We start from the raw sequence: 26549 nt of genomic DNA, 5'->3' as shown, positions 1-26549 counted from the left end.
GATGAATTAAAATCTAAACCCTTCCCTTGCTTTCAGCAAGAGTTATTCCAGGACAAGCACAGTGATAAGGAGGAATGGAAAAAGCATTGTTCCAATAAACGGTTTCATGTGGAATGACAACAGTGGAAACAGTAGTGGAAGATAGAGTAGATTAGTTCAGTAAGAAAAAATTAAAATAGAGATCTATCGAAATCCAAACCAGATTTTCTTTTTCATATGTGCAAGTAATAAAGGTAACATTAGTATCTTCCTGGGCCTTTTCAAACTGTTTTTCTTTTTGGTTTTTATTTAGCAAAATACTGTAAAAAGAGTGATCCAGAAGAGGGCAACATTCACAGTCGTTCTGAGACCTAGGATGAACAAATGCTTTCACACTGACAGAAGATGCTGCGATGTTTTGAGAGCAGAGGATAGAACAAAATAAAAGAAGCTGAAGTTAGAAGACAGAAAAGGGTAAAATAAAAAGACTACATAAGACTGGGGGAGGAGGGAAGGAAAATGGGAAAATATTAATTACTAGACACTAGGTACAAGGGCTTTTTTAAAGTAATTTATGAGAACAAAGCTAAAAACATATTACTGCTGCTAGTGACATCATGCTCCAAGCTCTGCTAATAATTCCTATTTCTAGGAATACTTAAATTTAACTCACTACATTCCAGCTATTTTTCTGCCTCTTTAGAAGGCAGTGCCATTTAGAATTCACCTCAGTGTAGCAAATTCTGTGCAAAGGTAGACTTTGCAGCTTCTCAGCTCTTCCATAAAATATTTTTGGTGGTTCTTCTGGATGATAGGAATCCTTTGTTTCAGTCTTACAGTTTTCTTGAAATCTAAATTTATGGAGGTATCCAAATACATTTGCAGTTCCAGAAATTGATAGGCACATAATGTAGAAGGTAAGTAACATTCTCAAGAGGGAGTTGCATTGTTATTGAGGGGATGAAAAGGAAGGCCAGAGCTAATAGAACCAGGAAAAAAAGATTTGATTTAACACAGCTTTTAAAAGGCTCAATACTGATACTGAGATTCTGAGATCTTCCAGGTAGAAGTCCTATTTTCCAGACTTACAAGCCTGATAGTTACCATCACACCATATTTCATAGTTCTAATATTTTAAAAAGTACTGCAGAATGGTACTGAAAGTTATTTTTATTTAATTTTGTTTCAAGTTCAATTATTCTGTCCCCTCGCTGCCTGTGAGGCTGTCAGAGGCTTCCAGGAGGCTGGGGAAGGACACTGCTGCTCTCACTTCCAGCCAGGCCACTTCCATGTTCTGCTGGAGTGCACTTTGAAGCCCGTGTCCTTTCCTTTCTCTGTTATATCTGACAGCTTTCCTCCCTAAGTCTGCTTTTTGGAAAGCAGCAATTATGGAGGCCAGTCAGAGGCCTCAGGCCCAGACAGAATGCATCTGCTCTGCTGTGCTTGTGTGTGCAGCAGATGGGAGCAGAGAATGAGTCAAGCAGCAACCTCTGAGCTGCCCAGCTCCCAGTAAATCAAAATACTCCTCTGTGGTTCTTGCCAGATGAACAGATCATCATATCCAAGTTACACACTGCCCCTCTGGCATTTTCAAGCCTGAAAAACAATTCCTGGTCCCTTGCATGAACCTCAGCTCTGCCTTGTTCAAGGAACAGCTCTGGATAGCAGGCTAAGTGAGCCAAGGCACCCTTTCCTGCCTCAGTGAGGACCTCAGAAGCCTTTGCTGCCCTGGCAGTGTGTAACCAGCCAAGCCCCAGCCCTGCAGTCCTGCTGGATTGCCTTTGCCTCCCACACCTGAACCTTTTCCTGCACTGTGGGATCCTGACCCATGCAGTCCTGAAGACAAAAATCTGATGTGGCAGAAAGCACAAAGCTTCTCCAAGGTTTCCCTTCTGATTCCAGCCTTAAGCACTGCTGTCCTTCTCAGCCAGCCCCTCTCTCTCTATCCAGCCTTTAGCCATGCATGCTTGCTGTTCTGTAGCTAACACTGGCCACCCTCAGGATTGAGTCTCCTGAGATGCATTTACATCACTCCCCAACCATGTCCTCATGACCCTTCCCAAACTCAGCCTGATCTCCAGGCCCACAACCTCTCCCTGCAGATGTGGGGCTGTCTCTGAGTGGGACAGCTGACACAGCAGTGCATGAGCCCAGCTGTATAGCCCGTGCTAATCCCAGCCCAAACCTGTCCCTTAACCCCACTGGTGCTGGGGTACTGGAGCCCAGTTAAACCTTGAGCCAGCTATCCCAGCACAGCCCGTGCTAGTCCCAGCCCAAACCTGTCCCTTAACCCACTGGTGCTGGGCTGCTGGAGCCCAGTTAAACCTTGAGCCAGCTATCCCAGCACAGCCTGTGCTAATCCCAGCCCAAACCTGTCCCTTAACCCACTGATGCTGGGGTACTGGAGCCCAGTTAAACCTTGAGCCAGCTATCCCAGCACAGCCCGTGCTAATCCCAGCCCAAACCTGTTCCTTAACCCACTGGTGCTGGGCTGCTGGAGCCCAGTTAAAGTACCCCCTGTGGTGGCTTCACTTCAAGGTCATCTATCAGTTGTGATCCCCTACCCTACACTGCTAAGAAATGCATTCATTTCTTAAGTAATTCTTTCATTTTATGTATAAATTAACTATAGAAAGCATTCAGAGGGAATGGATTTAATCCAAAATCCCACCTCTAAAGCTGTAGTTCTCAATGTTTGCTCTTAGTTCACACAATTACTCCACAGAAAAGTTTCCTTTGGTTTTTCCCAATATTTCAAGTGTGATACAGAGCTTCTTGTCAAATGTTCCTTCTTCCTAGCCTCTGACACCCTGAGGGATCACAGAAGGAGCGAGGGTGGATGCTGCAAGAGATGGGATATCAGGATCCCCTCCTCAGCACAGCCTCCCAGAGGGAATATTCCCAGCACTATCCCTTCTTTGCCATCACGTGTCCGAATGCCCTGTGCCCCACACTCCCATGATCCTGGACAGCCCAGTGCTAGGCCATACACATGTGTATGACAGGTCATACACAGTCAGACACAGTCATTGCAGTGCTTGAGTTCCACAAGTTTGGCTTGGAGGAGTCCAGGGGATGTGCAAGGTCAGTGTGTGGACCCAGGAGATGAGAGGCTGGCAAGGCTCAAGTAAAACCACAGCTTTTTTTACTCTAGATGCTGCAAAACAAAACCACCTCTCCTCCTCTTCTCCCTCCTCCTCCAATCCCAGAGTTATTTCAGCTGCGCTGCAAGGAGTGCGTTTGAGGCCTGACTAATGGAAATTTGTGTTCCTCCCACAAGGAATATCAGAGCCTGTCGATATGGACAGGGCATTATGAGGGTTTGAGTCAGAGCATGGTGTGAGTCTGGAGCTGGGCTGAGTGCCCAGGTGCTGAAAATGGGTGGAAAGATCAGAAAAGAAGGGAAGAGGACAGGAGAGTGGGGAGGTCAGTGAGCAGGCTGTGAAGAGCTGGAGGAGCTGGAACCACCTCTGAGCATCTACTGCAGCATTCAGGGTATCTTCTGTGTACTGAAATCCTTCCCAGCTTCTGCACATGGAATAATCCCCAAGCATCATCCACTCTGAGTTAGTTTGGCATGGTCACTGAGTCACAGAATTTACCAGGAAGCCCTTACAAACACTGCAATAATTATTTTCAAATTTTGTTATTTGCCTTTAACTTCACAGTGCTCAGGTTGAATTAGCCTGAGGTCTGGATCTCAAACCTATCAGCTCTCACTGGTTAGATATTGATATGGGCTACTCTTTTCTGAAACACTACCAGTTTTCCATGCCTTTACATATCTAACTTGAGAGGCCCTGAAGCCTGATTTTTTCAAGGCTCTTGGAAAAGCCACAGTTTTTTTCAGTGTTTCGACATTGATTCTGTGGCTTTAAAAAGCTTCAGTCTTGAATTTCAAGTACATAATCATTAGTCATTTTGGAAAATCTTAGCTTAAATACTTATTTCTTAAAGGGGAACAGTGACAACAACCATCAAAGGCAGGCTTATAAAACCATAATAAAGCACTTCCACAAAGAGCTTGATTTCCAAGAGCGTGGTCCAGCCAGCAAGTCTGTCCTAATGTCCTTCCTAAGCTGAGAGGCAGGACACACATCTTTGCCAGTGTGTCTTTGAAGCATCATGTCAGGAAGGGACCAGGGACAACTTGGGTGCTTTAAGAGAGCAAGAACACAAACCCAGGACCTTTTCCTTGGTGCAGTTGCTCTGCCTCCACCTTAGGTCATGTTTTCTCTTGTTTCCAGCATAAGCTCTGTGAGATGGGACGTGCCTCTTGCTTCATGTCGATACAAGTGCCAGGTGCACTGCTAGAAGAAGCAATCTGTGTACAGGAGAAGTGCCAGCACGACTGGCAGCGCTCAGGAGGGTGAGCAGTGGGGCCTTTCTGCTGTGCCTGGAGAGGTTTCATTCCAGTGAAACGTGAGGAGGCTGGCTGTTCAAACCTCATGGGCCGCATCCTCTGTCCTGTGAGGTGCTCAGAGTCCCTCTGGCGTTATGGCCAAGGAGCAGCTCAGGAGCACAAAACTCAAAGCTGGTTTAGCTGAGCTTGCTCTCTCTAAAGCAAGTCAAAAAATAGCAAAACCAGCAAATATTTCCCTCCTTCTAAACCTGCTGCGTGGAGTGCTTACTCAGTATTCATTCAAATTTCTCTTTACACACGTGAGAGTGTTTCCTAACTCTGGCTCACCGAATGGTGCCCTCAAATTCAAATTACAGTACATTTGAAGATCTTTATTATTATCCATAGCACCTTGTGAGAACTTACAGCATCCAAAACACATTTAGAATTAGGAAAAACTGGTGAACAAGCTTCCCTACAACCATCTTCAGCTTGTATCCATAGAAATAGAGGCTAGATTGGGAAAAACGCAGTCTGTTATTTTAAATAATCACCATAGAGTGATTACTGTAAAGTATGTGCTTTGTTTTAAGTGCTCTGACACTCATTTCCATAGAAACAGACAGAGGATAGCAACCCACTTATTTGAACTGTCCTGTACATTCTGTCTGGGGCAGAATGCAGGAATATAAAATGTTTAAAAATGTGGGAAAAGCCTGGGGTTTTGTTCTTAATTTTTTGCTTTGTTTTGTTTTAATCCTGAAAAGCCAAAAAAGAACATTAGGGAAATTCCTGGAAACTTTATTCTGGGAAAATAAAATTAAAATGACAAATGTCAGCTCTTAAAAATTTACAGGGGAGAAAGCAGGAAGAAAAAGCAGTAAGGGGTGTAGTGGTGAGAAGTGTACACACAGACGTGTGTGTGTGTTTGTGAGAAACTCTTGAGATTTTTTTCTGACAGTTTTTGTTATTGTACAATCAATCTAGTGATTTTTTCCACTAATATAAAAATTTAGGCCATCTAACTCAACTGTCTCTTTTTTTTCACATTATTTTTTTAACATTCACTTTCTTTTATTTCACATTGTTTACTTCTTAACTGGCACGCTAATTTTATTGGAATTCCCATACACTAAGTCATGATATGAGCTTTGAATTGGCAGTTGGAGTGAAGTTCAGGGGAAAGTTATTAATGTGGAGAAAAATAAGTTAAGTGCTCAGATTTTGGCTTTGCTTTTGCCAAGCTTGCATGTAACAACACAAATCCTGCATTTCTGGCACTGTGAAATGATTTCTTTTCTCCCCAAGTCCAAAAGAGAGAAACTGTCTGAAGCAGATGTGATATCTCTCCTGGATTCTAACTCCTGGAGTTTTGTGTTATTTTTTTTCCTTTGGGGGAAAAAAAGGAATCTAATTCCTATTGCTTGTGAGGAAAGGATAAGATTCTGTAATTCGACATGCTGAACATGTCTGGATTAGTTATATTGTCTTGCAGCAGCTGAGTATTGCCAGCTTCTGGGAGCTGCATTCTGCACATCATGATGAACACTGTCTCCCTTCCTGCCTTTGTGTTCTACACTCCTGTCTCCAAGTTTACTATTTAAGCACTACCCATCACAGGGTAAAGGGAAAAGCAGAGATTTGCAAGACTACTTTTCATATTTTAAGTTACTTGGTTTTAGGTTCGTTTTGAATAGCAAAGTAGCCCCCATTCAGAGGGAAAAGAAAAAAACCCACTATATACATACATACACACACACACACCTACATACATACACACACACACACACATACATACATGTATGTGTGCAAAAAATATAGATGCCATTCAGTTCCTGTCAGCCCCAGTGTCCATAAGTTTTCCTCCTCCTCAGGAAGGCTTCCCTCAAAGACAGATGTCTGCAAGCAGGAGCAGCCAGCTGCCTCGTGTGCAGTCACTCAGCCCTCAGTGCTTCACCTCCCTGGAGGTTAGCTGTGTTTTGAACCTCTCCCAGTTCAGTCATTCCTCTTGGAAACTGCCTCTGCCTTTGGGTTGCACCTGCAGAGTGCCAAAAGCATCCCAGGCTCATTCCTGCACTTTGGGATCACGGTCTTCTGCTTACAGCACCACCAGGCTAGGAAAAGCTGTGTTGTCTCACTGGGAACAGAAAGTTCACGAGTGCTCATCCGACCTTCTGATTCAAAGCCTTTCAAGCACAGGCATGGGATACTTCCCAGTTATTTTTGATGCTTTGTATATTCTTCTGCAGTGATTGTGTACTGGTCACAGATCTGTAGTCTGCTCAGTCACTCACAGCACACTGAGTGGTCATTGTTGACATCTGTTCCAGGGAGCAATGAGCAGATGTGAGAGAAGGAGGTGAAACACCTCCTGCTAGAGCTGGAACAGGTGGCCTGAACATGAGATATCTCTCTGTTGGCTGTACAGGGAGTGGAGCTTTGCCATCCTGAAGTCACAGATGGGCTGACTGCACCCACCTGAAGTTATGGCAGATACGAGGTTACAGCAGCTAGGAGGTTGGGACGGACAGGTAAGTTCACCCTAATTACCTGAACGCCTTTCTAGAGGATCAAAGTGTGGCCTCCAAATGCTTCTCTGTGAAAATCTGTGCTGCTTGCTCCCCAGCATTCATTTCTGCCTTTGGTGGGACTGACCTGAGACAGCAAGTGCCGGAAGGGTCAGATTGAATGATCAGGTACAAGGTCAGGGGGACAAAGGAGGGGAGTAGGGGAGACTCCCACAAGTCTCCTTCCAGTTCCCTGCTGGAAGGCAGAGGGTAACTGGCTGAGTTCAGGGCAAACACTGTCCTTATCTGAAGCAGCCAGCAGCAAGGGCTTCACCTGCAGAGCTGCTGTTCCCTCTCCCCATCTCTGTTTGCAGCTGCAGATGTTTCAGAGTGATTTTATACTGTTATTTCGGCATCTTTGATCCCCTTTATCTGAGTCCAGTAACACTTGATGGAGTGTCCCTGACCTCGGACAGGTTCATGTGAAACCTGTTTTGTTCTTATCTGCCCAAGACTAAGGAAGCATAGGCTAATATATGTGTTACCCTGTTGTTTTTCTGTGTGTGAAGAGGAACAAAAGTGGATTCAGATTCAAACATGAAGACCAAGTTGTTCAAAGTTCAGTGTAACCTCTGAAAAGAAGTGCCAAACTTTGGAAATTCAAATCTGGATGCATTCCAACTTCAGTTGGAACAGGAGGAGAGGAATAGATTTAACACAATTCGTTTGGTTCCATCATCTTTCACTGACTCACTCGGGGTGTTTTTTTCAGGAGATCCGTGTGATCATGCATGGATATTCATGTTTACCCACAGCCCCAGGAAAAAAGATCCTTTTGTGCCCAATTTCCAGTGTTGGTTCTAAGCTCTCTTACATGAGGACAGCTCTTACAGGAACTGGAAGCTGTCCTGATTTATTCCCTTGGGTGCCTCATCCCTTAAACGAAGCACCAAAATACATTGGAAGGTAGTTTAGCAGGTAGCAATGACAATTTGTTTGAACTTCTCACTGGTTCACTTTTCTGTATCACAAAAGATTTCAGGGAACGACTTGAACTCTCTCAAAGTGACTTCAAAATGTTTCCTCACTTTGCAGTGAAGGCTTTAAGCCAAGCCTACACACTCCAGGCACGCTGAACTAGAGTCCGGGACTGCGGTCGGGTGGTGTCAGTGCGAGGAAACAGAGATGCTCCTTTTGCAGCATGGAAGAGTCAGTGCTGTTTGCCCACTGCAATCCCTCATCCGGAGATGCTGCCAGGCGCAGGTCCCAGCTGGCTTCCCTCAGAGACCCGTGAGCCGAGCTGGAAGGGCAGGAGCGGGGCTGGAGCAGCAGCCGTGGAGGGGTCTGAAACGGGAGCCGAGGTGTGAGGGCAGGAACGGGGCTGGAGCAGCCCTGGCAGGGTCTGGCACGAGAGCCGAGGGCGCCTGTAGTAGGGAACGCAGGGAAGCTGGGCTGCGGGGACAGGGAGTGATGGGGAGCACCTTGCACCTGTCTCGGGAAAAACACAAGCGGGGAAATGTGGTCGCGGTGTGTGTGTAAGTCCGTGACCGTCCTGCCACCATTGCCAAGCAATAATGAGGGGGGAGACGGTGAAATCGAGCCTCTTGTCCGGGAGGGAGGCGCGAACGGCTCGGAGAGGGGTGGGGAGAGCCGGGGAGGGCGGGCGAGGTGCAGCCGGCTCTGAGTCAGCCCGGCCGCGCGATGTGCGCCGAGGGCAGTGCCCGGCGCGGCGCCGCCGGGAGCCCGCGTCCCTCCCGTCCCTTCCCGTGCCTTCCCCGCCGCCCCCGCGCCCCGAGTGCCCGCGGCCGCTGGACCCGCTCCCGCCGCGGCCGCTGGCAGGGCCGCTCCGCCCTCGCCCTCCTCCTTCTCCCACGCGGGGCAGGGGCAGCCCCGAGGGCGCCGGGGGGGCCGCGCCGGCAGCCGGGCCCGGCTGCACCATGTGAGGCGGCGGGGCTGCCCCCCCGGCCCGAGCCGCGCTGTCCCGCACCATGAGGGACGGGCATGCGGGGCTGCACCCACGCCGCGCTCAGGTAGAGCCCGGGCGGCTCCTCCGCCTCCTGTCCTGCGTGCTCCTGCTGTGCGGCGCCGAGGTCGCGGCTCTCGCCGACTTCTCAGGTACGGGCGGGCACCGAGCGGCGGCTCCCGGCTCCGGGGGCTCCGGGGGGCTCCGGGGCCGGGGCACGCCGCGGGCAGGGTCCGGCGGGGCTGTCAGACCCCGCAGTGCCCTGAGGGGACCGGCGCGTCCAGCGCGGCGCCGCGGGCTCCCGGCCGGAGCGCGCACGGAACCGCGGATTCCCGGAGCGCTCCGTGCTCGCTTTGCGGGCCCGGGTCCGGGCCTGCACCCCGGGCAGCGCGGGGCCGATGTGCCGGAGGGAGGCAGGAGGAGGAGAGGGTTAAGGGCTGCCGGAGGGGCCGGGTGGGCAGGGACACGGGGAGCGGAGCTGTCGCTGCGCGGTGGGAACGCTGGGCGTGGAGCGGCCAGGGCCTGACCAAAAGTGCGTGGAAGTCCCTGGAAAGGTTCCCACTTTCTCCTGGAGACTTGGAGTCGGGCCCTGAGGGAGCGAACAAGTGCTGCCCTCCTCTCTGCTGGGAGGGAAGCTCGGAGCATGAGAGGGGTGGATGAGGGGAGTCCCTTCCCGGGGAGAAGAGGCACCCGCTGCCGCCCAGGAATCACAGATCTCTGCGAAGGTGCTGCATCACCGCAGGAACTGGGAAAATACCCTTGTTTCCATCAAGATGAGGAAGCAGCCTCTATTCTTTGTAACTTTTCTTTGTAACTTTCACTCTTATAACTTTTCTGGTGCTCCCGGACATCCCACTGCTGTTATTAAGTCATTTAGATGGGTTGTTTCTCTCCTCTCTGTGTGTCGCAGCGAGCGCAGCATATTCCTGGCAGCTGGAAGCTTAAGGAACTGCCTCTAGGGCAGAAAGCAAACCTTTCCCGTATTGAACAGAGCAGAACTTCCCAAAAGCCAGTCGAGTGCACTGGAACAAAGTTAATATATAATTAATAGCCAATATGTGCTGTTATGCATTTTAATATAGTTTGTGTTGATACAGTTCAATATGCTGGTCATGGTTCTGCAGAAACTATTTCCTCAGCAAAATACAGAAAAAATACAGTTTGTAATTTTTAAAATTATGTCCACCTCCACAAGCCTGACAATTTCTAAGCAAGCAGCCATGAAATATAAAGACCAGAATTACGTACTTGGATAAGCTACATTTCTCATATTAAATTCCTTTCACATATAAAAGGCTCTTAAATGCTTGCTGTCTCATTCTTTGGTGTTTTTTTTTTTTTTTTTTTTTTTTTTTTTTTTTTTTTTGCTTAACTGCTGGTTTGGGATGTTAGTTTTGGAATCACATGGTGGTTCTCCACAATAACATAAAACAAATGTTCACATTTTCCTTTTCAACTAGCTACTGAGTTAAAAATTATCCCTTTATGTAGGAAAGTTCCTCTCAAAAAAGTCTGTTCATTTTTAAAATTATGTTATTTAGATAGGGTTATCCAAGATTAAATTCAGAAGTACAGCTGTCTTCAGTATTCATTGTGCACTGAGTTTTCCAAATAGGTAGAATGACCAGAGATCACTATTAACCATGACATGCAGACGTTTCAGTAAATAAAATGTAGAAAAGGAAAGCAGACTCCAGAATTCCTACCAGACTGGGAAGCTCCCAGGTCTGAACAAATTCTGCTCACATTTTAATTATAACATGGAGATCTAATCTAGAATGACAGAAAAGACCAAAATGTTACTGTAACCTTTAAAAAACAGTATGCAGAGCATAGGGAGAAGTTTTTAGCTGCTCCAAAAGCTGGTGCTGTGTCCCAGGAGCTGGCAGAGGTGAGGGGACACCATGCAGTGCCATCCTCAGGCCGTTTGATGCTGTTAAAGGAGTACAAGCTCCAGAACAGCAGCCTGCAGAGGAGTCTGTGGAGTTGCTGATTTCCCTTCTTTGCTCCCTCCCTCGGCAGGAGCAGCAACTGGATTTTCCTGGACTCTGCTACAAACCTGGCCCGTTCCAAGTGCCTTGCAGCTGAAAGTGCAATGAGGCCCCTACCCCCAGAGCCCAAACTCTTTTCCTCTCTCCTCCTCTGCTCACCATTCTGAGAGCTTCCAGAATTCCTTCCTGCCCTGCTGCCAGCCTCCAGCACCTGCCCGTGTAATTCCTGTTCCTCCCCTAATGCAGGTATCAGTTGTGCCAGCAGTTCCACCCTGCCCAGAGCCCTTTGTCCATCACCAGCCCTCGCTGTTTGTCTGTAACAACCCAGGGATGCTCCCTCTGGGATCTGTGGGATGCTCTGGAAAGGGGAGCAGGGAACAGTGTATAGGGAAGGGTTATTGCTAATATTTATAACTTTGTATTTGGGGTCTGTATTTTTTCTACTACTGACAGCTGCAAGTTCTTGCTCTCATCTGTCTAGCTTTTAACTATGAGAAAAAAAATCTGTCTATTTCGTTGGCTTTTTTGTTTGGTTGGTTAGGTTTTTTTAAGTGAGACATTTCTTCACTGGGCAATAACATTTTGTGGATTGGTATTTTCTAGGGGAGAAAAATGTTCTGAAATAAGACACCAGCAGCAGCTCAAAATTCAACTCTGTGAGAACAACTCAATTGTTTCTCTTAATGGAAATAAGAGTTTCTCTTATTTTGACACAATAGTTTCTCTTATGTTGACACAATAAAGATGTGCATAATCAATGTTTTTCTGGCAGCTTGAAGCAATAAACAAGAAATTTAGATGTTGGACTCGATGATCTTGCAGGTCTTTTCCAACCTTAATGATTCCACAAATCTATATTTATTAGTTCCATTAGTTACTGAAAGTGGAGAAGTGCTCTGAGGTCTGCAGTCCTCAGTGTGATTAATTTTTCAAAGTGGAATCCAGGTATTCATGCCCATATTTAAACTGAAAGAAGAGAGATTAAATCCACAGTTCTGTCCTTAGACCTTCATGAATATGACAGTGGTCCTACAAATACAGAATTTTCTTCCCCTCATGCCTGTTCTTCAAAGCACACCTTGTTAACTAAAATTCTTCTTTATTTTCTCCGTGATCACTGGTATCTTTCACAGTTTGGATCAGGTCCCATTGCAGGGGGCTGCTGTGAATTTTGCTGGTTCTCCAGTCTCTGAGCACCCTGGGCTCTCAGGACAGTACCAGAGGAGCCATTTTTCAGGACATCAGGGCTTCAGGACATCAGGACAGCCACTTTTCAGGACATCAGGACAGTCATTTCCTCACAGCTCCTCTGTGTTCAAGGGCTGGTTCCCAAAGCAGGCCAAACAAGAGTCCGCAAACCCAGCAGACTCTTCCCAGTGTTTCACACTGTGGGTGTCCCAGCTTCTGAGAGAGAGCTGGCTTGGCTGGGATGGTGGCACTCTGTGGGACCTTCCAAGAGCAGGGATCCCTGCTCCTCATCTTCCTCATGCCCCTGCTCTCCATGCTGGAGTGGGAAAAGGCCCCAGCTCTCCATCCTATCCCCACTCCTCCTCCCACCTTTTCCCTGTCTGCTGACAAAGCAAACTGACCCCTTCTCCATCTGGGAACAAACTCCTTCTCTCTGGGAACACCGAGGAACATCCATTCACCCCTTTTTGTGCTCCTTCCTCCCTTTGCTGTTCTCCTGCTGCTCTGAGCTCGGGCTGGCCTCGCCTCCTTGGCTTGCTCTCCACTCAGTCTCCCTTTTCCTTACCTGAGTCCCAGCCAGGTTTTCTGGGCAGCTCTCAAGCAATGTGCCTGTAACTGAAGATCAAAAATGAAGTAATTGTGATTGCATAACTGGGGTGAGGAGTGACTTTCTGGACGTTAACAGAAAGCAGCCACTTCTCAGGGGTAGAACCTTTTAATCTCTGTCCACTGGTGTCAGGTTTTCTGTCTTTTCCTGCAAAACAGTTCAGACAGCACTGAGCTTCGCTTTAACTCCACAGACTTGGTCTCCTGACCCAACCACAGGAACAAGTGGATCTAATGAAAAAACAAACCAGTTCACCCAAGAAATGTAATCTGCTCCTGTGACTTCTCTGCATTAAAAGTTTCCATTAAGTTCTGTGGCATTCACCCATCCCAGATTCTCCCAGGTAAAAGGAAAGCAAACAAATGCTTTGTTTGTAGTAATGTGGCAGGATCAATCACTACCAACCACAACGATGCAGAGGTTTTTCTGTTGGCTTTGTGTTGGTCAGATGAAGTCCTGTACAAATTTTCTTGAGTCAGTTCTGTTGACTCACCGTGGCAATTGTAGCATGCCCTTCCAGCAGGATGTTTAAAGAAGTGCTGCAAGGAGTGATGCAACAATGCATCTTCTCAGCACTGCCTTGTCAAAGTCAAGTGTTCATTGCTTCATTAAAGAAAAGCATTTCATGTTAGAAATGTGTTTCATTTCAGGTATGTGTGAGTTAAACCTCAAAGTCTGGTTTAAAGTTTCCCTGAGTGAAGTGGGCTCTGGTCTGGGATTTGTTCTGTGGAATAAAGAGGTGTGTGTCAGAGCAGAGATTTTAGTTTAGATCATGGTGCTGAGACCCAAGGTTTTGTTTCAGGCTTTTTCCTGCAGTTCTTTTTGCCTTTCTGAGGAAGTGTAACTTATGAAAGCACATTTCAGGTGTGCTAATATTTTTTGTTAAGTCCACTGATGAATTAAGGGATGGTGTGATGCCCTTGCCCCTACAGATGTTGGGGAATTCAGACACGAGACACAGAACTCGAGTTCCTGAGCTCCGCTGCTCAGAGTCCAACACGTTTGAGTCTCTCAGATTCTCACAATTTGGGGCAGAACTCTCTCTGTTCCCCTGGCAGATTGCTGGCACCTGACACCCCATATGCTATTTTTATTCCAAATAAATAGCAGGGATTGGCTTCCCTGTGCCTTCCTGTTCCATCTGCTGCTGAATCCTTCCCAGTGAGGCAGAGCTCCCAGTCTCACCTTTACTGGGGAAAGGCACTACAGACTGTTCCAGACAAATACTCAGCTCTTGTTGGACGTGTCCCCAGACAGACAGGGCACTGTCTGACCAGTCAACACTTAGCACAATTCTGTCATCTGCCAGCCATAATGTACAACTGAAACAGAAATATTTTGATATATTACCCAACACAGAGAAAATAGTGTCTTAAGGGAGCTGAGGAGCAGAAGGAGGCGTGGTCATGCCTTATTTGTTCAGCATTGGTGAGTCATTTCATCTGAATTTCTAGGCATTTTAAGAGTTTTGCTTCAAAGGTCTATTGTGTGCCTTCTGGCAACAAATTAAATACCAGTGAGGTTTGGCTCTTAATTTAGAATTAATTTTAAAACATCGCTCACTATATAAGACCTAATTGAAAGCCTATGGTCACTGGAACAATTCCCAAGGATTTCACTGGGCTTTGGATGAGGGTCTCAAAGCCACAAATATCTGTTTGTTTTTCTTCATTGTATTTAATCTTGGATGGGAAGATAAGAATTATTCTTTCAGAATAGTTTTGTAGTTTTAAAACTTCATTTCTTTGGGCTAGAACTGAGTAGAAGACAAAGAAATGTTGGTGTAAAGAAAATCATCAAGTGCTGAGAGTGAAGTGGGGAGTGTATTTTTGCTTTTCTAGCTTGGACTTGCTGTACTATAAACCATCATAGCACTGCAGATCTGTGAGCTGCCAGATTTCTGATTTTTTCTGATCTTTTCAGATTTTCCGATTTTTTCTGAATATCAAATATAAATGGGGATACAAAAAAATGCACAGCTTGAGTCAAAGTTGTGTTTCCAAGACAAAACCTGTGTTTTGTTTTCTGAGGTGGCAATGAACAGCCCCCTGGCTCTCCTGGGGAACATGAAGGTCCACGATCATACATCTGAGTTTTCAGACAAACATTTTCCTCCAGCCCCTGAGGTTCTCCTGCTTGCAGGCTTTGGGAATATTCAAAGTTTTTTGTCTTTGGGCATAAAGAGTCTCTCATTCTGTCTCAGAAACAGTTGCTGCCCACAGAGCCTTTCTCTTGTTACTTCTTGTTAATGGCACTGGAAGAGGCTACTCTGTGTCCAGATCAAAGGAGGATTTTGGCAAGGGCAGAAAAGAGCTTTAAAGTCTTCCCTAACCCATGGCTCTTGTCAGCTGCTTTAGATGGGATGGAGAAAATCTTCCTTTTCTACTGCACTAGTTCCATGTTGGGTCCAAGACACGTGTTTGCCCTTCTGGCTTCATGGAGTAGCTGAGAGAAATATAACTGGATGTTGGGTGGAGTTTACTGCAGACCCAAGGGTTCGGGGATCAGGAACAGCTTGCCTCTTCTTCCTGACACAAGAGGGAAATAAAACCAGAAAGCAAGTGAGAAAGCACAAGTGCATAGGGATCTCTCCAGTTTAAGTCCAGGTTCATGAGGTGAGTAAGTGCAGGGTTGGTGTGTAAGTGCAGGTTCATGGGCTTCCCCGCTCTGCAGAATTGTAACTCACAGAACTGCAAGGCTGAGCTGAGTCATGCAGAGGCAGAGGCTCGGTGGTTCCTGGAGAAACTGGGACCAAAAGTTACAGGTCTGTTGTTTACTCATGATGGTTTGGCTTTGTTTTTCCAGGAAGAGCTCACAGTTGGCTTCTTGTGTGCTGCTGCTCTCTGAATAAACCCTGTTTAAACTGGAGTGTGGATGAGGCTTTGCACTGAATTATCTGATGGCTACCTGGCCCTTTCTCTGGCCAAAGCAGAATCAAGCTCTTGCTTCATTTGACCCTCAGATTTAACACACAGTGGGAATTAGATTCAGTAATTCAGGTTATGATTCATGTTATGATCCACAAGGGGGAAAAGGAAGAGAATCTCCATAGGAAAGCATTCATGTGGATAGAACAGTTCATGGAAAATGTGACTGGTATCTTGACCACTGCTTTGATTACCCAAAGGCATCCTCACCACTAACTTCAGCATTTTCTTCTTGCAGACTTCATCTGTCAGTCAGGCCAGTGGGAACAAATGCTCCCCTGGCATCAGGCTGCTGGCTCTCCAGGATAACCATCCTGCCACTCCTGCTGCCAGTCCTCTTGCAGCATTCGGCATTGAGACTGAATTGAAAGGGGCAGCTCAGGCTTCAATTGCCATGAAACTTGTAGGAGCTTTGTTTCTTTGAGCCCTGCACCCCTCAGTTTGAAACTGGCCATTAAGCTTAAAAAGTGTTGAGCTGAGTAAAGGAATGGCAGATGGACAGAGGTCAGGATCTCATAAGATTCCTCTCCTTAGAAATGGGCACCTGAAAAGTCTCAAGGACCAGTTCTAAGAAAAGCAGCAACTTGAGTGCTCTGAAGCCAAAGTAGGCATTTGGAAATGGAATGGGGTTTGTGGTCACTGTCTTATTAGTGAAACTAGATTATGCCTAGTTTTTCCAGGGAAACATCTATCACTGCTTTAAAAAAAGATCTAGATAATACAAAAAACCAGAGTGATTATATGGAAAACATTTTCCTTGCACAGGAAAACAACTTTTCATGCTATCTCTGCAATACAAGTGAAAGTTGGTAGGGTTTGAAGTTGGTAGGGTGGTAGCAAAGAGAGCAAGGGTTGAATAAAACGATGAAGCAAGAAACATAGTGTCATGACTTTTAGAAACATTGCAGCCAATTTGCAGACAGCAGGTGACAGGAATGCCCTGAGAGCCCTGTGCACAGAGAGCCCTGGCACAGCAGGACCTGTGGCAGAGCTGCCCCAAGAGCAGCAGAGGGTGTGGCAGTGGGATTCGGGCTGAAACTCAGGAGTTCATTTCTCCTCAGTGCTTCCTTCACAAGCCAACAGAGAAAACACTGCTGGAGAATTGCTGCAGCACCAAACACCAGTCAATATCAGAGCCGTGCTTCCAATGGTGTTTGTAGTAGAGGTTATCAACTATTCTGCTATCACTGCATGAAATATCTTCCTTCAGATTCACCCAGCTGCCTTGTGTATTTTTAATGAGAGTTGGCACAGTTCTTCACAGAGAGCTGTGGGAGCTGATGGAGATTTACCGGATGGATTATCCTTCTGGGACTCCCACAACAATACGTGTGCTATTTCTATCCAATTTGCTCTAAAATAGATGGGTATGTCTTTAAAATGAGCTGGCAAATTTCTGTGCTAATGAAACTAAATTGAACAATACACAGGAACTGTGTTACTAAATCTGTGTGTGAAGGCCCAGTTCTGAGAACCTCCACAGCCTGTGGACTGCTCAGCCTCAGCCTCTAAAAATACTGCACTGCAAAGCTGCTGTCCTACCCAAAAGACATCACCTGAGCCAAGGCTGAGATTGCTTTTAGTGTGGCTGGGAACTGGGCTCACAGCCTGGAATGCTCTTCTCCCTGATCCCTGCATCTGGGGAACTCAAACACACAGAGAACTTTCAAAATTCCCAGATTCTCAGTGCTTTTCAGCAGAAAAAAAAAATTTGGATTTCCATACCTTCAGGTCCACTGCTACTCTTATTGTTGCTATTCAAAGTGATTCTGCCAGCTATAACCCCTTAAGAATTCTTTCTCATATAAAGAAATATCTATCTATTCTCCTATGCCAGTTTTGGGGTTTTTTTGTCAGTCATTTTAAAAATCATTTATCAGTTGTCCTTTTCAGTGAAAAGTGATCAGTAGGGCTTTGTCCAGCTGCTCAGCCTCAGTGTTTTGTGTGGTTCTCTGGTGCTATGTTTTTTTAGTTGAAGTTCTTTGTCAAGTCAGTGGATGCTGTGACTAATTTGGCTAATTCTGGAAGAAAGGATTACGCCTGGATTCTGTGCTGGTGTTTGAGTCTCAGTAAAAGATTACAATGAGTGAGTGGTCTGGGTTAGACAGACAGTTGGGTGTGATGATACCTTCTGGCCTCCCAATAATGGGATCTTTTTGTGCCTGTGTGCTTTGGGCTTAACTTCTGAGCCAGCCTCTAATGTCTCGTGCATGATTCCAGATGCAGGGCACTCCATGCATTGCCATGAGTGCGTGTCCTGGATAAATGGGAAAGTGCCTGGTGGGGCTTTCACACAGGGTGTAGAGATGTTACTGGGACACTGCAGTAGTGCCAGGCTTCCTAATTTAGACAATTCTCATGGCAGTTAGCTTTTTTGGTAGAGTTTCATATTGTTTTAAAGAGTGACATCTATTATTTCTGGAAAAAGAGGAACTTTAAACCCCTCCTCATTACAGAATGATACTTGAAAAAGTAACTGGTGCAGCTGAACACCATCTCCCCCTCCACTACCTAACCCAGAAAACAAGGAAATAAAAAACAATATTAGGTTTAAAACATTAAGTAACCTGAGGTTTTTTATAGGGTCTGGTTATGATTCTCTTTGCTCAGGGTAAGACACCCCAAAACTCACAAGTGTTCTGATTGCCCAGCCCAAGTGAACACAGAGCCACGGCCTCACTGCATGCATGCTGGCTGTGCTCCAGCCCTCCCTCTGCCCTGCTCTTGGGGAAAGGGAATCTCCCTGGCCATCCAGGAGCTGGGGAAGGCTTCTCTGGCCTGCAGGGGACCAGGACTGCAGGGCTGCTGTAGTCCAGCTCCCATATTTAGCCAGTAAAAGAAAGTTTTCCCCAAATTCCCAGCTAACTGATACTGATGGAGTAAACACAGTAGGAGAGAACAGGGAGCTGCCCCAGGAGGAGGAGTTCAGCCCTCCCAATGCCCTCACTCTGATCACCATGCCTGTTACTACTGGTATCAGAGATCACACCCGATTGACCCCCAGCTTTACTTTGTTGTTTGGCTGAATTTGCTCCTTGTGGGAAAATCTGTTTCTGAGCAGAAGTCAGTAACAATATGGAGATGCACATGGTCTCAGGAGGGTGAAGCTTATGCCAGGGGACTGCAGCCCACACTGCCCAGGGAAGGAGGAGAAGCAGCAGCTGCTGAGGAAACTGATGGGTGCAGGGCAGGCAGTGCCCACCATGAGGAGAGGGGACAGGAAAGAGCCTGGGGTTTTTCAGAGAAGGGTGGGAGGAAATTGTGACTTTGGGGTGGGAGTTCTCCCTCAGCACAGGCTGTAAGCTGCCAGGGACTGGCTGCTCCACGCGTGTCTGTGTGTGCAATAATGAAAAATGCAGCTTTACCTGGGCTGCCTTGTGAGATGAGCAACTCAGATACTGTGTCACCACTCCTCTTATCAGAGAACACTAGGTTTCAGCAATTTCCATTACTATTTTTATCCCTCATTGTGTGCAAATACACAAGGATTTTAGTGACAGCAGAGTCATGTTTAAGCTGCTTGGAAGGCTGGAGAGCAAGGTATCTTATTTTCACCAGTCCATCTAATGTCATTTTTACAAGTGAACCACATTGCTCCTACAGAATCAGAGCAAGTTTTTTGTAAAGACATTTTCTTAGAGGATTGAATGGTTGCAATTGTTGGAGAAAGGTGCTTAGGTGCTGGATTAGGAATTTGCAGGATCAAAGTAGCAGTTAAGATGCCAGGGAACTCATCCAAATCACAGCATAGCTGATATTCTTTAGGGAATACTGGACTGTTTTGTATCCAGCACTCTTGGCCCCACGTAACTCAAAACCTGAAGAACTGAAATGATTGAACCTATTGGGTGGTACCTGTGAGGGTGTGGGGTGCCCACAGTCCATGCAGGGCTGCATGCCCTGCCCCTGTGGCCCCTTGTGGCACGGGGGTGATGCCAGAGCAGTGCCACAGGAGCCCCTCTGCAGCCCTGGCCACAGTGGAGTCACCTGGGTGCACCTGGGCACCTGGCCCATTTCCCTGGCACCTCTCGGGAGCAGCCTGACAGAGGAGGGGCTCTGGCAAGGAACTCCAGCTATTTGTGATCTCAGTTACACAGAAAATGAAGGGGATGGGTCTGCTTGTGAACTTGGTTATTGTTTTTAACCCATGAGAAGCTGTGGGGATTGCTGCCAGACCGGTCTCCTTGAGCTCCAGAGTGCAAATGCAGAGCATGACATTCGTCCTGTCCCAGCTCCAGGGCCCAGCCTGAGGTCAGTGAGGGGAACTCAGCTACAGCTCTGCTGCCCTGGAGGTGCATCTACCTGGCTCCTGTCCTGCCTGGGCTCTAGACAGGCAACAGGAAAGGTAACAGTGGAGCAGGCTCCTCCAGACTCAATAGCTGACAGGGAAGCTGGTTTTCCTTATCCAGATGCACAGCTGGGGCTGGAAAAGATGCCAGGGAACTGACACGTCTGACCCATCCCTGGAAGTGTTCAAGGCCAGGCTGGATGGAGCTCTGAGCAATCTGTTCTAGTGGAAGGGAGCAGGGGGTTGGAATTAGGAGATCTTTAAGGAACTTTCCAACCCAAGCCATTCTATGATTACATTATTTTCCTATCTTTTCCTTGGAATACTAAAGTTTCTATTTAAAAACTTTTCTGAAAATTGCTTGTCTTTGGGGAAAGTTTATGAAGGGCAGAAGTGTGAAAATTAAATGGCATATTTTACTTAAAGGGCAAATTTTAATTAAATAAAAGGAATCACCTTTTTTTCAATATTTTCTTTAAGAAAACTAATTTTTGTTTTAACAGTACAAAAAATCTCCTGATTCGGCCACAACAAGAAATGTTCCCGCAAGAAAATGTGAGGGGGTTTTTTCCTCCATTTTATATATATATATATAAGAGTGTGTGAAACACAGCTGCCCACGAGCCCAAAAGTGCAGCACATCCTTTTAACAAGATGTATAAGGAATAATACCTTAGGTAGCTGGAATGCAAGAGCCTGGCCCAGAAAACCCAGCAATGCCCTTCTGGCTGCTGCAGACACACCCTGGGACCGTGAGCAGCCAGGGCTGAGCCCTGGATTGTCCCTACAACACATCCTGCTGCAGTGCTGCAGTGCTGGGAGGGCTCCCATGCCCTGCCCCAGCCCTCGTGTTCCCAGCCCGAGTGCAGGGAGCACTTGGTCAGGGTGACCCATTCAGAGAGCTGGGTGGCTGCAGGCCAGACCTGTAACCTTGACTGCAGTGCCCTTTCCGGAGGCTGGCTGTGGTTTTGTGATTATCTAAGGCGCTTGTAATTTCCTGTGCTGGTGGTAACGGGCTGAATGTTTTCCATGTTTTCCAGGTTACCTCACGAAGCTGCTGCAGAACCACACGGCCCAGGCCTGCGACGGGCAGCACCTGAGCCTGCACTGCCCTCGGCACTCCACCATCAGCGTGCAGTCAGCGTTCTATGGGCAGGACCCCCGCGTGTGCAGGGCTGGGCAGCCTGGAGCCAGCATGGCAGAGCCCAGGGACTGCGTGGCACCCACCTCTCTGCAGGTACCGCGTGTTGTAAACGTTCTCAAGGCACACAATGGTTTCCCTGCCGTTTCTGTGCAAGTGTTCTCAACCTGGAACGAGACAGCTCTGTAGCTATGACACCACCCAAAGTGTTACAGCTGGAAGGGTTTGTCTGGACAGCAGGGGATTACCATGGGATTGTGAGAGCTTTGGAGATTGCCTTCCATTGTGATGAACCTGGCTTTGGAAACCCCATTCCTAAAGTTCCCTAAAACAGTCTGCTCCTTTCCATTCAAGGGCTGCCCATGACTGAGCTGACCAGTCCTAATCCACCACACAGGCCCTCCTTGGCCCCAGGGGAGGATACAAGCCCTGGACAGAGCAGAGTTACAAATCCAGCTAATAAGATAAGATGACATGCTGGGTGGCATTTGGCTTGCTGCATGCCTGTCTTCCCTCACTGCAAAGGCACAGCAACAGCTAAATAGCAAATCCAAAGAACTTCTGCAGGTACCTGCATTTCTGTGTCTGCCTGATTTGTATCAGCAACATCCTGTGGCTTGTTTGCTGGGCCTGCTTCAGTATAACCTAAAATGATTTATACTTCATCAATTATTACTTTCTGCTGCAGAGACTTTTGTAACAAGGTCTGACTTACCCTGCTGTCAAAGGCTTGCTCCATCTTAGTGAAAAATACCCAGTGTTGTTCCAAATTCAGTAAATCCTTGCAAAAATGAGTAGTCGGTGGAATTGAACATGTTCTGTTTGTTAAACTTGTAAATGCTTTACAGAAGTTTTGATGGAGTTTGCAGCTCCGTTTCTGTCTGTAGGCCACACGTTCCTTCTTGACATCAGGAATGTCTGTTCCCACCACCACTGAGCTGAAGGGCATTATGAAGAGGTTTGGCAGTAAAATCCTCTCTGTAGAAACAGTGTTAGGGCAGTTTTATAAGTGTGGCTCACCCATGATGTACTGCAATTTTTGAGGACATTCCAGACATGACCTGTAGGCCATGTGAAAGTACATCTCTCCACCAAAAACAGCAGGCCAGATGCATCCTTAATGTTATATTGCTGGCTGCAGTAAAGTGGCACCAGCTATTATTTTGGGCTTGTGAGGTCTCCATGGACAGCTTTTCCCCTGGAATATAATAAACACAGCATGGGGTAACTGTTCTATAAACTACCATCATCATTTGGGCACTGGGGCTGATCAGAGGCAGGAAAGCATTTTGGCAAGGCCATGAATTTGTGTCAGATACAAATGCTCTGCATCTCAGGGGGTTCCAGTTCTGTTACATCTTGTAAAGTGATTTCTTAGAAAAGAGCAGCAGTGACCTCATGCCTCCCTCCCTTCCCTTTGGAATCTGCAGTGTGCACAGCAGCTGACAGTGCCCTGTAGCTGGAGGAAGCACCACAGGCACTTTGTATGCCAGAGGGCTCATGCAAAGCTGGTCTGGCTGCAGACTGTGACTACCCCGTGCTATTTTGGTATCACTGTTTGCTTTTGTGGCTCTGCACAGCATCATGACAGGGCTGCTCACATTAGGCAGCAGAAAACACAAACAGATGCACAGGAGATGATTCAGCTCAGGTGCAAACAGAAGGTGACTCAGCAGGGGACAGCTATCTCTGTTTACTGAAGATGTAACTCTGTTTCACTGCTCCCTTCCAGGACTCTCCCAATCAACAAGGAGTTATTTTTTCTACTTGCAACTCTGTAAAAGGAAAATTGACTGACGGAATTAAGTCTGCTGTGCTTTCCTTCCCTTTTAAACTCTTCAGAGTGCATTTAATGCTGAAAAAGTGTTGGATGCATGTCCTCTCTCCCTGCCAATGGGAGCTGCAGGGTCACTGCAATGTGCTGCCAATGTGTGTCAGTGCTGCTTGGAGGGAAGGTTTCCAGTGATGACACAGAGACCCAGCCACTGCCAGCTCTCTCAGCCTGGAAACAGGAATGCAGCTTGTGCCACCACAGTGGGAAATCTGTCATTTGGTCTCTTGGTATCACTGAGACCTCTTCTGATGAGAAGCAAAAATTTCCATAGATTTTGAGTGACTACCTCAAACTATCAGAATGGGTTATTACAGTTACTCCTGCCAAGAGTGGGGTGACCTGGAGATAACAAACACCCTCCTTTGTCACAGCCTGCTGAGATTTTAAACACCATGAATCCTGTGTACAACCACACAGACTATCCAGAAAGAGTGTAAGAAAAGCCCTCCATTAACTGAGTTTTGGAGGCAAATAAGAATTCCTAAATATACTACTGCATTTAACCTGCAGGGTGTTTTTAGGTGTTTGGCTTGTGACTGTGATAAAAGCTGGACAGACTGGCCCTGGCAATGGTTTCATGTTTTCTGCAGCTGCAGTTCCAAGAGCACAGCTGGAGTGGGAGCACCAGTGTGAGCAGTGCAGGCACTCAGTCCTTTTGCCACACAACACTTTGTGTATGACACTGCTGACCTGCTGTGCTCTGGCTCTGCTGCCACTCCCAGGGAGGCTGCACTGTCAGGACCAGGATCTATTGCTGGGCCAGTGAATTTGGAGTAGATATGGCCTTAAAACAGCATTGAAAACACCCCACAAAACCAGACATGGAGGCTGAGGATAGACTTGCACATCTGTGCTGCCCAATCACACCAATTCTGGAATTTGCTGGTGCCCAGTCAAGTGAATACCTGATAATGTGTGAAACTGCAAGCCAGAAGGAAGTGTCCCTTAAGCAGGAGGCTCTACACACGGCTTACAGCTTGAGTGGCACCTGTCACTAGTCAGACTCTTCCAAGTGAAGGGTATTTACAGAGCATGTTCAGGCCCATGTAAGCAGAGCAAGAAGTGGTTAAGAAGACACCTTTTTTGTTGCTTTCCCTGGACACTGCACTCCCATAAATGTGGCCAGGAGTGTACCAGTGCCTCGGGTATGACAGCTGGGGCTGTGTGTCTCCCTGTGCTCTGGCTCTGCACCATTGCACTCCCATAAATGTGGCCAGGAGTGTACCAGTGCCTCAGGTGTGACAGCTGGGGCTGTGTGTCTCCCTGTGCTCTGGCTCTGCACCATCGAGGCTGTGGTGGCACTCAGGGCACCTTGGCAGCCTCCCCAGGGGCAGAGGCCAAAGTGACAAACACCAAGTTGGTGGCATCCTCATGTGCTGTGAGCGTGGCTGTGATGAATGGTTCCCATAAACTTCCCATGACTCCAAACCCAGCACAGCTGTGGCCTGGATCCAATGATGCAGATGTTTCTTGCATGTTTATAGCCTAAAAGCTGTGATTTCTCTCCTGTGTAGAACAAAGTACAACTAAGTGTTTTCATTGCTGTACAGCTTCATACCTTGTTGTCAAGATTATCCTTTTTGCCCATTGTTCTAGAAAGTACTGGATGAATGCCAAAACCTGAGATCCTGCCAGCTCCTTGTCAATAGTCGGGTTTTTGGGCCTGATCTGTGTCCAGGGACCACTAAATTCCTCCTTGTCTCCTTTAAATGCAAACCTAGTAAGTAATCTTTATCAGGCAAATGTGTTTTTCTGCGTGTTTTGTTGCTTGTTTGGGTTAAAATGCCTCTGCACAAGGCTTTGCATAAATCCATGTGAGGTTTTGGGGCTCTTGGATTGATAACAAATTGTTCTTTTCTACTTTAGCTTAGCTCTCCATTGTGTTTGCAGCTTCAGGGTGCTTTAATGAGCAGTGTACTTTGGCAAGGGCAGATGTCAGACATCAGACTAGAAATGAAAAATGTTACGGAAATTATTTTCAGTGACACAGCAGTGATAATGTAATACCAGAAAGAGCTGAGCAGCAAAACCATGTGCTTGGGCTAAGGATCCAAATGAAGAAGGTATCCTAGGGAGGAATATGCAAAAAACACTTAAGGAGCAGGGCCCAAAGCTTTCAAAGATTGAAAAATACCTCCTGTGTATGGAATAATGGCCAGAAGATACATGTGCTGACTTGGGCAGAGGCCTTTACTGTAGAATCAGCTGTGCTCTGTGCAGGTATTCCATGCTGAATGTGAAGGGACAAATCCTGCCTCAAAGGGAATCCACTTGGTAAACACGAGAAAGGGGAAGGACGATTAAGATAATCCTGATGAGGTTTCCTCTCCTGGTGGTTTGTAATCGTTCTCATTGTGGCTATGGTATGTGAGAACGAGCTCCAGTAGCCCGGGGGCTCAGCTCTTCCCAGTGAATTCCCGCTGTGGCTGCAGTGGGTCCCAAAGAAAACAGCTGGGTGATGATTTATGGGCGGGTTCACCAGCCGACACAGAAACACCGACCTCAGAGAAGCACGAAGGGGTTTCTTTGATCAGGGCACTAAGATAGACATCAGGGGTAGGACAGGAGCAGGGGGCAAGCAAACTGAAGGGCCAGCTCACCATGGGAAGTGGAAGCCAGAGCAGAGAGATGGAGTGGAGCAGGCAGATGTTACCTTTGGTAAAGCACTAACTCAGGAACTCCCAATCAATTAGGGGGAATCATTAGGGGGAAAAAATGCATGGAATTTAAAATTTTCATTATCTGTTTTATTATATCAATAGTTTAATTATTTTTGTATATTGCAATTACCAATTGTAGATTAATAGTCCATTATTAATAGCAGATGGATTTGAATATCATAGCAGTGTCTGTGTCATTAGAAATCTTTTTTTGCTAATCAAAAGTGAATTGGGACCCTGTTCATTACTTTCAGAAGCTGCTCAATATTTTTTCCCATGGGAGATGAGCTTCTTTGAGTATATAGTATTTTCTGTGATCTGAATTTTTAAAAAGCTGATCAAAAAATGTATTCAACAGTAGCTGCTGCCTTCAGAATTGAGGACTAGTCCAATTCCAGTGCAAATGACATGATTTCTAGTGACAGGAAATTGATATTTGTGGGTAAGGTACCAATATTGTTAGTCTTGGCAGTGGAAAACACCCTTGCTCAGGAAATCCCTGCAGGATAACTTCAGGTATATTTTGCAGTCTCCTTGCCTTCAAGTGGGTACTGAAGCAGTTGTCTAAATCACTTGGGTTTTCAGCTATTTAGAATTATTGCTGCCATGTCTTTGCAGAGGTTTATGTTGAGCTCTCCTTGCCTGGTACCACTTGGGGTTATATGAAATTCCACAGCCTCTCCAGCAGAGCCAGGCAAACCCAGAGAGCAGCTGCAGGCTCTCAGTCAGTCCTTGGGCACAGACCCCAGGTTCTGGCCTGTTTATGTGTGCACAGCATGGCATGTGCTTCTGCAGAACTCACAACCTGCAGGAGCTCAAGTATTTTTCAAAATGTTTTCAAAATATTTTTCAAAATCACTTTTTACACTTAAGCTCGTGGCTGTTGATGAGCTCGAATGGAAAAACTGGACTTTTACCAGGACCATGAACCCATTGTTTTATCTGTTCTGTTCTGGATGAAACAACAGAGTTTTCATTCATGAGTACAGAGGAGGTTTTTCTCTCCAGCTCCCAAAGAACCAGCATCCACCCTTCACTCACTAACAATGAGGTTTCCCTTTTCTTCTGCTCAGCTCAGGAATCTCCTTTTCCTGTTTTCACATTTTTGAGGACAGAAAAACT

The 26549-nt window shown here is 46.7% G+C and overlaps 1 protein-coding gene across 1 annotated transcript in view; it reads left to right on the top strand.

Moving 5' to 3' along the window:
- The first annotated feature begins 8816 nt into the window (after nucleotides 1-8816).
- Nucleotides 8817-26549, top strand: part of EVA1C (eva-1 homolog C) — a 31403-nt gene continuing 13670 nt past the window's right edge. Inside the window, exons 1-3 of the mRNA XM_058045230.1 lie at nucleotides 8817-8943; nucleotides 20833-21029; nucleotides 24364-24487. Coding sequence (XP_057901213.1) covers nucleotides 8817-8943; nucleotides 20833-21029; nucleotides 24364-24487 — 448 coding nt within the window. The remainder of the gene's footprint in view (nucleotides 8944-20832; nucleotides 21030-24363; nucleotides 24488-26549) is intronic.

This window comes from Melospiza georgiana, chromosome 2 (genome assembly GCF_028018845.1).
Source record: "Melospiza georgiana isolate bMelGeo1 chromosome 2, bMelGeo1.pri, whole genome shotgun sequence".
NCBI lineage: Eukaryota > Metazoa > Chordata > Aves > Passeriformes > Passerellidae > Melospiza > Melospiza georgiana.
This window is presented reverse-complemented; position numbering and strand designations above follow the sequence as displayed.